This window comes from Lygodium microphyllum, chromosome 30 (assembly GCF_053477565.2).
Source record: "Lygodium microphyllum isolate KBCC chromosome 30, Lygodium_microphyllum_v1.1.10, whole genome shotgun sequence".
NCBI classification, from domain to species: Eukaryota; Viridiplantae; Streptophyta; class Polypodiopsida; order Schizaeales; family Lygodiaceae; genus Lygodium; species Lygodium microphyllum.
Genome location: NC_141164.1, coordinates 93,942,430 through 93,953,915, shown reverse-complemented (window position 1 = coordinate 93,953,915; position 11,486 = coordinate 93,942,430). Strand labels below are relative to the sequence as shown.

The 11,486-nt window shown below is 35.3% G+C and overlaps 1 protein-coding gene across 1 annotated transcript; it reads right to left on the bottom strand.

Annotated features, from left to right (window-relative positions):
• Nucleotides 1-2,153: 2,153 nt before the first annotated feature.
• LOC148010134 (palmitoyl-acyl carrier protein thioesterase, chloroplastic-like) lies at nucleotides 2,154-10,679 on the bottom strand. Its single transcript, XM_087673231.1, has 6 exons — nucleotides 9,687-10,679; nucleotides 6,583-6,716; nucleotides 5,626-5,739; nucleotides 5,348-5,516; nucleotides 2,978-3,046; nucleotides 2,154-2,814 (listed from the first exon to the last, which is right to left on the bottom strand). Exons 1-6 carry the CDS (start codon nucleotides 10,386-10,388, stop codon nucleotides 2,587-2,589), a joined length of 1,416 nt encoding a protein of 471 aa, XP_087529357.1. The 5' UTR covers nucleotides 10,389-10,679; the 3' UTR covers nucleotides 2,154-2,586.
• Nucleotides 10,680-11,486: the final 807 nt, after the last annotated feature.

The window sequence follows — 11,486 nt, the reverse complement described above, 5'->3', positions numbered from 1 at the left end:
ATGACCCTAATCTCCTTTGACATCTCATCTCAAGAAGGACCATGAGTTTCAACTTGACATCAAAGAGGAGTGTCTAATAAATCCCTAGATATATTTCTGTATGAAGCCCTAGATATCTATAGATGGGCCCAATCTCCATTGGCATCTCAAAGAAGGAACATCAATTCCAATTCACCTCTAATAGAATTATCTAATAAACCACCTAAACATGTCTTTCTATGAAACCCCTAGTTATCTAAGGAGGGTCCCAATTAAGTTTAACATCTTAGAGAAGGACTTTTGGGTCCAACTATATATCAAAGGGGAGTTTCTAACATAATACCTAGAGTTTGAAATTTATTTGCTTTTCAAAACCCTAGTTATCATGGGACACCCCAATCACTTTTGATATCTTGAAGAATGACTATTAATTCCAAATTGGCATAAAGAAGGAGTACTTAATAAACCACCTACATGTATTTCTCTATGAAATCCTTGGTTAATTAGGCACTCTTGGAATGCACCAATAGGAAACCATTCATTTCATAAGCATTCAAAGGGTATTAAATGAACCCCTTTAGTTATATGTTGTAAAAAAGAAAGAAAACAGCCCCTTTCTGTTGAGAGACTTATGGGGTTTCTTTTCAAATTGCAATAAAGAATCCCTTATATAAATATAATCTTGTTAATTTCCAAATTTGGTCAAATATAATAACCCTTCTATTTATCATAGATGGTACACTTACATTTTTGAGGTGGGCCCACTAAGTCTAGGAATGGGCACAATATCTTTTGAGTTCTCAAAGAAGGAACATTGATTCCAACTTGGTATCAAAGAGAGTACATGATAAACCATCTAAAAGTATTTCTCTATGGAAGCCCTAGTTACTTAAGATCATCCTTGTTAGATGTTTCTCCTGGGCTTGGTAAACATGCACATCTATTTGAAGAATACATCATCAAATAGATATGCTAAAGTTTTCCCATCCTAGACAGGTCTACAGAAGAATAAATCGATCATAACAAATTTATTTCAAATCCTCCAAGCCCCATTGAGTTATACAGTTGATTCCATCATTTTAAATCCTCTAAGTTCCATTGAGTTATACACTTGATTGTATCATTCTAAGTTTTGTCTATTTCTCTTTTTTCTTTCTCTCTCTACTTCTTTAACCTATTCCTCTTTAATAGTTTATCATATACTCTTTTCTTACTTTTGATTACGTCATTACTATATTATTTATTTTTCTTAATTTTCTTTCAAAAATAATTATCATTATTTCTAGCCTATTTTTAGATATCATTAGATTAAAAATCTACTTTGTTGATTAATTTTTATTCCGACATAGATTTATTGTTATGGTTTCAAAATACAAAGTTTTCAAATTTAATAATTAATTTTGTCTTCTCATTTCATCAACTCAAAAACTAGTCAAATGTGCTAATGGCACCTACAACTCATGATTTCATATGCAATATTGTTTTTTACAAAAAAATATATTTTATATGAAATATTACAATCCATTTTTAATTCACTAAAGTAACCCTCACATGCAATGATGTGTCCCATATTATTCGCAATATTTTTGGGAACCATTGTATAATAGTTTCATAATTTTATACAATATGAATATAGTATTTCATATTATGCAACTTAGCTATGGTGTCTTGGGAAATAGTTTGATATACCTTATGACTTTAGTCAAAGAAATAGACATTTTCATTGTTCTAAGTGAATATTTTGAATAGCTTCAAAGCATGCACATTCTCCCATGTTGATTGGGCTATAGAAAGAATAAAGGGGGTGCAAAGACAATATGATGCTAGGTGAATAAATGTACACATTGTAGAGCAATAGCCATGCAAGGTCAACTTTCAAATGCCTCATAAGTCTCCTCCCCAACAACTGACACTGCATATGCACATGGTCTTGTACCAAGTTGATCACAACCTCACATCTATAAAGGAGGAATGCTTTCAATACCATTGAGAAATTGTGTGCATTCAAAACCATGGAATGTTTCTATAAGTACCAATTATTTTATATTAGTACCTCATTCTTATTGCCCTGTTTTGAAGGCTTAGTACATTTGTTCTCTTGAGGTTGTTGTATGCTAATATATATTTTTTAATAATGCTAGTTTGTTGGTATGGTAGAAAGAGTACCAAATGTTTATGGTGCTCTTGGTGTTATACTCATGTTTCTAGGGATTTCGTGTAGGGTCCTAACCTAGAGAATCACCATCAAAACCAAAAATTAGTTGGCCATTCAACTTGATATAAACTATGCTTTTTACAAGAGTAGCACCTTTGACCATTAATGTAACAAACAATTACTCAAGGGATGGCATGCCATGCACACCATATGTCGCATATTATATACTCCAAAAATGATTGATACATCTTTTACATTTTAGAATGGGTAGATTATAGACATTTCACAACCACCACATGGTCAAGCATAGTATTTTCCATCTAGTTAAAATGTGAATTCTCCATCTATCCTTCATGTATAGCTTTTACATGGAGATTGTATTCCTTTGAGTATCATGAACATTGTATGTACAAGGAGGGAGCAATTTTTCCATTTAAAAAATGTAAATCCATTTACCTTCTTGTTTGCCATTGGGTTTTGGCACGAACCAATTCTAACCCAACATTTTGTAAGCGTAAAGTATGAGTGAACTTCAAGGGTGTATCTTGCATTAGCATGTCAAGAAATTTGGGGGGAAATGAAGTGATGGAATCCATGATGTCACAAGGGTGACACTCTCGCCTCCATTCCAAGGTAATGCTCTCTAGAATAGATGATTCTATCACAGAGTCTGGAACACTCTGCACACAAAACTAGAATTTGTGTGATGTATTTAAAAATATACATTGCTTCATGTAAGTTCCATGTTTTATCTAGCTAGTCAATGATACCTCAATTTGAGCCTCATTTAGCTAGCTAAGTACATATGACAAAAAGGATATTAAGGACTTTAGATTACTTTACCTCTAGTATCCAACCTACATACTTGGTTGGATTTACATGCTGATTCAAATCAAAGTCATATATTTTGGGCTGTAAGAAGAAACAAAATGAGAGGTCAATAACTTTCATTCCATAAGAAAATGAAGAAAGAATTGTTTTGTAAAAAGAAAACAAGAGGGCTAGTATTGAATTAATAAAGCTTATACTATTAAGACAAAGGCAAATGAGTAAGATTAAATCAAATGAATCAAATTAATTTACTTTGTCTTAAAATAGAAACAAGCATAAAATTTCATGAATTTTGTTTTATATAAAATTAAAGAATAGTCTCATAAAGTGTATAAGAAAAAGGGGAAAACATTTAGGTTCAAAAATTTTGTTTAATACAAAAAACTTGTTACATATTAACCCTTTCTCCAAAACAAATAGCATTTCCTTCTGTCAAAAGCATTAACAAAAGCAAAACTTAACTATGAAAAGTGTTTAAGTAATCCACATTCACATATATAAGTAATCTTCAATCTCTATGGTGTTAAGATCTAGGACACTAAGAAAATGTGTCATTACAAAAGACAAATCATTTGCACTTGTGCGTGTTTATGGAGCATACATGCATCCCTTTTGAACGTTAGCAAGTATGGGCCTACAACGATTCAAATTGATATTTAAAGTTCTAGCATGTTGATTTTGCTATTCATCAATGTATATTTTCATCCCAAGTTATGAAGCTTGCAAGGTTGCATGAAAAAGCTGCTCAAACAAGTGAATTCAAATTTGATGGTGTGAAACTTGCATAGGTCTATTTGAGCTATAATTATTCCGAAAAGTTGTTTGTAGGGGTAAGACATTATGACATATAATGGATACTATCATGAATTTTCTTGATATGACGAAATACTTTTCTACATATGAATCAGTCATGGATTAAAATGTATTATGATCATTCCTAGAATAGACAAGGACCATCTCTTGGACCATATACAAGGATTTGGCCACATCATCTAATAGTGGCTAAGTGCTAGGGACTTTTTAATCCATCCACATTAGATCATTGGCCATGAAATTAAGTCTAACATGAAACACCTTAATATTCCTTTGGGAATAAAAGCTTCCTTTAAGTTATTTTTTAATCAAATTTTTTTATTACTAGTTATATGATGGGGTTCTACTCTAAAAATTTAAGTGTATCCTTTGAGCTCACTAAGAGGGCCTTTAGTTGATAAAATTTATGCAACTTACAAGGTTACACTTATAGAATAGGGTTTTTGTTTGCAATGTAAGAAAAACCCTACAAGTTTCTTAAGAAAAAGGAGCCTTTCATCACCATATAATACATAAACAAGGGGTCTTATATGTGCAACCCCTTGAGGTGGCTAGTAGTGAGAAGGATTTTTTCCTCAATGTTCCTAAATGTTGAAAGTATAAGAGAAGAATCATCATATGTTACAAGGCTTCACATGTTTCCTTTTAAGTCAATATATTGTATTTGCATTGAAATGTTGGCCATAATATTGGGACCGTTAGTAACTGCTAAAAAGTATGTAATTTGGAATATCAATTCAATAATAAGGATGGGCATCTCTCTAATTGAATGTGAACTTGAAGCTTATAGTCAACATAATACTTGTATTTCTAGATTCCCTAACATAGTAAGATCTCTAAAGGAAAAGAGAGTAGCATGTTTGCTCCTATAGAGTTATCTTGATGCATTTTCTTCATGCATGTTGCAAGTTGAACATATTACTTATCCTAAGCTATATTTGTGCTTTTTGCTTTTAAATTCTCAATATGAAACAAATTGGAAAATTGCCAATGTAAGGAATAAAAAGCACTATTGATGTACATGTGTGTTTAAAGGCATGCTCACACCCTCACACACAAATCCAACCCTTTTGATAAGCTTTCTTTACAAGTAAATCATAAGATTTCCTCTACTTCTTGCTCTATGGACAACCTACATGAGAATACAAATAGCATCAAACTAACTAACATAGATAAACATGTGGTGCAACATTTCCATATTTTGTCTATGTAAAATTCCATATTCTTATTAGTAGATATATGCCATTTCATGGCATATGTGCCAGTGATGGGAAAAAACAAATTGGAGCAAAAAATCTTCTTAGTAGCTCTTTTCTTAAAAAGATAGATGTATATTATGTGGTTGCCCACCAAAAAGAAGTGTCTGTAAATGATAGTGTGATGAATTTTACTTTTCTTCTAACCCCAACTATATAGAATGGTCTTGTATGAGAAGAAGGTAAATTGCTTTTTTTTAAGATCAGATAAAAGAAGAGTGTATTTTTTAATTTGATTAGCCATTCCTCTCTCTTTTTCAAGAAATTTTGGGAAAACACTAGTTATTATATGAAGGTTGAAATATAAACTCACCACGAGACCTTGTTTGATAAAGCAAGTAGGATCTTTGATAATTGGTATCATCCCAAATGGATCAACTTGTATGATTCTCCTATCTAAACAATACGAGGAGATATTATCTCTCGTTGACTGTGGAATCTTGGATAACTTGTGACTCTCTCCATTCATCAGCACCCAATTGCTACCATATGTGCAAAACCAACAAGAATACATAATCAAGTAATACAATCTTTCCAAAAATGTGACAATGTGAATATTACTGTTGAAGAGGATTAGTACATTTCAAGTACCTGGTTGCACATCCAAGAAATCTTTTACTATGATGATCACGAACTAGAAAGTCTCTACGTATCCCATTTGCACCAAGGCTATTCAACCAAGAGTCTATCTCAATAGTATTTCCCCTACAAAGTTAGAAAGTTTTAAGTAAATGAGGTTTATAATGCATCAACTTTTAATTTGATTATGGTTTCCTTTCCACATCAATCAAGCCTCAACCAAGCACATATAATAGGTATGTTCACATGCATGCAACATCCATGCATATGCATACATGCACACACGTGGACATGTATAGATCCACTTGTGCACACACACACACATGATCATCATCGTTTAACCTTTTGGAGTTAGTTCACGTTTAGATGTGCCTAAACCAAATCATGGTTTCATTCTCTTGTATTTTAATAGTGCTACTTGTGCTAGTGATTCCTTGTGTATAGACTAGAGATAGCTATAGAAACCACTATCATTTTCACAAAATATAACTTTAACAATGCATGCATAGCATGGGATCTACATTTGTCACATGGAAGCTGGGCAACTCTCTCTCTCTCTCTCTCTCTCTCTCTCTCTCTCTCTCTCTCTCTCTCTCTCTCTCTCTCTCTCTCTCTCTCTCTCTCTCTCTCTCTCTCTCTCTCTCTCTCTCTCTCTCTCTCTCTCTCTCTCTCTCTCATTAGGTACTTGATTTTTGGATGAAAAAAGACCAATTCAAGCAATAAAAGCCTAGTCCATTATGCACATGCAAGATATCAAACTGAACAAGCTATGAACAATGCACAGCTACCAAATCAAAAGTGATACATGTATGCAGGCATGATTATGTGAAAGTGCATTTACAATACCTAATCTTCTCTATGTATATTGTCACACCTTGAATTCCAAGCATCACCCTTGTGCTTAGTACAATTTTTGAATATATCCTCAACATTTTCATCAAAATAATGAAGATGTGTTTGATGCTTTACCATCTTGGATATTTGGTCATTTTGATGTGAAGTCTTGTAACAACCCATATGAGGTTACTCCTCATGCCTCCTTGCCTCCTTTTGGTGTCATTTCTTGTGAGCTCCAAGATATTCATGTGGTTGAATGAGGTTTCCTTTTCAAACAAATAACAATCCACTACCATTAGCTCTTTCATATTTTCTAACTTCCTTTTTGAAAAAAATTCCAATCCAACTTGAGTTAGCTCTTTATCTTTTCTAAAATCTAATAAAGATGAGTGAATGGCATGGTAAGAAACATATCAATATTATTATTGAGGAGCTTTTTCTCATAGTAAGATGAAATACAAGCACTATTGGCATTCTCAACTAAACATATAAGTCAAAAATTGTAACTGACCATTACATATGAGTAATTTCCACATTTATTTATTTTTTTGAAACTCATATCAAGCACACTATTATGCAATATTTTTCATGTGATAGATAAAAAGTGATGTGTTTGTGAAATTGTGTTGTGTAACAACCCCTAATTATGGAAAAAGTCAAAGGAAACCAAGCATACAATGTACCTAAATATTCATGGTGGTTAATGGCATTACCTTTAGAAATGTAAGTACTGGCATGCTATTTGCCCACCAAAATAATTTGATGGAGTGCAAACAATTACTTTTTGTAAGCATTACATGCATCAAAGGCAATATAAGACATTTACATGGTTTGATTGAAAAGTCTACTTTTAATCATAACATTGTCTTTGCTATGGCTAGCCTACAAGCAAGGCCATATTCTCAATTTCTACTTTTCATTGAGAACAAACCACTTTTTTAATTAGAATTTAAAAAGTACATTTTAATCTTTTCTTTTGCTCTCCATTATCTTCAAACATCTTCTTTCTCCCACTCTTTTTCATTGCTTCTTCTTCTTCTTCTTCTTCTTCTTCTTCTTCTTCTTCTTCTTCTTCTTCTTCTTCTTCTTCTTCTTCTTCTTCTTCTTGACTTTTCACCCTGATTTTCATTAGCAAGAAAGCTTATTTCCAAGCTCGTTGAGGCAGGTAACTACTATTCCTCTTCTTTGTCATTTTCATTATCCTCTTCCTCTTCCTCTTCCTCATCATCATAAGAAGTAAAGCACAAGTGTATTTAGCATCACACACTCACTTTTGAGAAACCCGTGCAATTAGAAAGAGCAATTACATCGCTTTGTTTTTGGCCAGTGGTTGGCTAGCCCACTAAGTCAAGTTCAATTCTTATATTATGCCACTTGCATCATACATATCCCATGTGACTTCTTGGATTTCAAGTATTGAACACATGACCAAATAATATAGCATAATGGATCTTTACTACCTTGTCCTTTCTTACAATGTCTTTTTATTAGACATTTAATTAGATCTTTACACAAAGCAATTATAAGGCATTTTTGTAGGTATGAGTCTCCATTTCTTGAAGTAGATGTGGGGGTTCATTAAATCCATGTCTACCACATAAATATATGTTGAGTGGTTCTATTGTGCATTAGATCAACTAATGATATCAGATACTACCACATCAAATGATACGGAGTCTCTCTTACATTTATGATCCCCAATCCACTCAAGGAGCTCATGGTGTTGAGATAGGCCACATGGAAATAAGCTATAACATAGAGCTTCCAACAATATAAAATGACTAAAACTTCTTGTATGTTACATATGTATGTATGTATGTATGTATGTATGTATGTATGTATGTATGTATGTATGTATGTATGTATGTTACATACATATACGTGCATATATAAATACATGTGTATGTACATGCATATGTACATATGTACACACATGCACACACACAAATAGATAAATGAATAAATAGATGGTTATGTATATTCTTGAATATTAATTACAAGATGTCTCGTAAACAAAAGGAAAGGGGCCAATTTATTAATATCTCAACCCATGCTACCAAACACAAAATTAGGAAATGTTGTTTTGTCCATCAAGTATGTATAGAGTTAAAGCTAGTTTAGTAATACCAAGGGACCAATTAGTTTGACTTGTTTATTTGATGTTATATGGCAATTACATAGTTCATGTAGCTATATAGATGTTAAATGGGCTAATATAATTGTCATCTAGCAAGCCATTGAGCATAGATTTGACAATATTCTAACTAAGATTAAGCCTTCTTCATGTTGTTGCAATGTTTCGCAAATGCCTTCTCCATGTTGTTACAATGACGAAAAATGCATTTCAAAAAATACATAGTTGTCATACTTTCTGGAAACATGGAGGAAAGATTGGTTTGATTCTCCAAATTTTTCCTCAATGTGAAATGAGAAGGATATATCCATGGTTCTCAACAAAAACATATTTCCTCAACCCTGGGAGAAAGTGTGTGCACCTAACTAGGTGTCGCTTGAGCAGAAGTTCATGATGTTGAATTATATGGGGAAAGAGAAGGGAAAAGAGCCCCTCTTCCCACATCAAAAAATGTCCAGAAAAAGATAGAGAGAGAGAAGTCTTGGACATTTCCCCATGTGGAAAAAGGGGCTATTTTCCCTAATATGCTTTCCCCTCTTGCGTTTAACATCATGATCTTCCCATTGGGAGGCACCACATAGCTAGGTAGGTGTAGACAGGGATGGCAAACGAAGAGCTTGTGCCCACCCCCCCCCCCCCCCACAATGCACCTAGCTAGGTATGGGATCCCTCCCTTGCTAGTTAGGTATGGGGTCCCTCTCCCATGCAACATCTCAGGATGTTGTCATAGTCACAATGTGGGAATTATAGAGGGAATTTATCTAAAACTTTATGAGGGAGAGAGAGAGAGAAGGCCAAAGGAACTTCTCCCTCTGCACCTAACTAGGTATAGGGTCCCTTGTGTAATAGCTCTTGATGTTGTCATATGTCACAATGTGGGAATTATAGAGGGAATTTATCTAAAACTTTGAGAGAGAGAGAGAGAGAGAGAGAGAGAGAGAGAGAGAGAGAGAAGGCCAAAGGAACTTCTCCCTCTGCACCTAGCTAGTATAGGGTCCCTCGTGCAATAGCTCTTGATGTTGTCATATGTCACATTAATGTGGGAATTATAGAGGGAAATTATCTAAAACTTTGAGAGAGAGAGAGAGAGAGAGAGAGCCACCTGGAGGAGAAGGGCGATGGTGTTGATGGAAGCAGCGCTGTCGAAGGCATTGACGTCGTACCAGCGGATGGGGAAGGCCTGCCGGAAAATCTGCCGCCTCTCCCCCGCCTCTCCCCCGCCCTCCACCAGCCTCCCCCTCATCAACACTAAGCCACCACTATCACTGCTACCATCATCATAGTCGTCGATACCCACATGGCCATCGCCTGCAATTATGCTCTGATCATCAGCACTACACTGCATGCTCAGCCTCGTCCTTCTCATCCTCCTCATCTTCTCATCCGCCTCCTGATGAACGTCATACTGATCGTTTTCGTCCACTGACCTATCATCATGTTCTGATGATTGCCCAATACAGTTGCTGTAATTGTACTTATCATCAGCTGCTCTGTTCAGTGTCTTCTGATCTGCGCCGAACCGATCAGCCTTGGCGGCCTGCAGCGAGACCGCCATGCTTTTCCTCATGCCTCTCTGATCATCATCTTCATCACGCCCATCGATCCTGCTCGCATCTCCTACTGATAACCTCATCATCATCGTCATCTTCTTCAGCTTCTTGCTGATTGCGCCTGGGCCACGGATTTGAGCTGATCCTAGCAGAGAAACTCTGCGTGATTGTCTTCCTCGCGAGTTACAAGAAGAAGAAGAACAGAAACAGAGTTGCAATTGCTGAATACTGTCTGGCCTCGCCCAAGTGGACATCTTGATACGAGGGAGAGGGAGAGGGAGAGGGAGAGGGAGGGGGAGAGAGATGTATATTCTAATGCTTAATGGGATAGCTTTAGGCCTTATAAATATAATCCTGCTTCCTTACTGCATTATTTTATTCAAGCCTAGATCCACATATCCTCCACAATTTAGAATGGTACCCTATAGGCTCAAAGCCTTCCCTACATATACATATTCTAATGCTTAATGGATCATAGCTTTTATTTTTATAAACATCATCCTTACTATGTTATTGAATCACAACCTAGATTCACATATATTTCACTATCTAGAATGAATCCCAATCCCAATAAGCTCAAAGCTTTATATAAAGCACAATTCTACCTGGACATAAAGCATGGTTCTACTAGGACGTGATACAAAATTACATAAAGTGTATGGTGAATTTGCTCAGATAGTTTATAATATTAATGTCACAACACAAGTAGGTGCAGTTTGGGGGATGCTACAATGTCAAGGCTATATGTCTGTTTGTGTGTCTGTGTCGCATGTAAGCCTTGTCCTCCTCACATGTCCTCCTCCACCATTAAGCATGGCCTCCACCCCAAGATTGTGTATCCTTAATTTCCTCTTTAGCCATGACTTGACTCCCCTCCTTTTCTCCACCCACTTCCCTCTCACACCTCCCTTTCAACTCATGTTGGTAGCTACCTCTTGTCTTTGCATGCAAACCATCTCGATGGTGGTCTTATAAGCACTTTGACCTTCACACTCTCTAGGTCTATTTAATCATTTCTCATATTCACACACGTCCATTCAATTAGTTGCATATTCCCATCATCAAAGTAAGCCTTGGTGAGTACCTAATTTCTTTTGGCATTTATTACATGCCTACTGTACTCATCATGTCAATCAATTCAATCTGTCTCATTTTTGCAAGCATGTCCAATCGTGGTTTGTCTCACTCTTTCCAACACTCCTAAATCATGTTATTATCCAGGCTTAACTCCTTATATTTAAAAAGTGAACATTTTGAAGGGTGTCACATTATAAAGGGTCCTAAGACTTAACCTTCAAAAATATTGTAATGAATTGGGAATGAATATTATTGGTATGTGTGTGTATAAACCT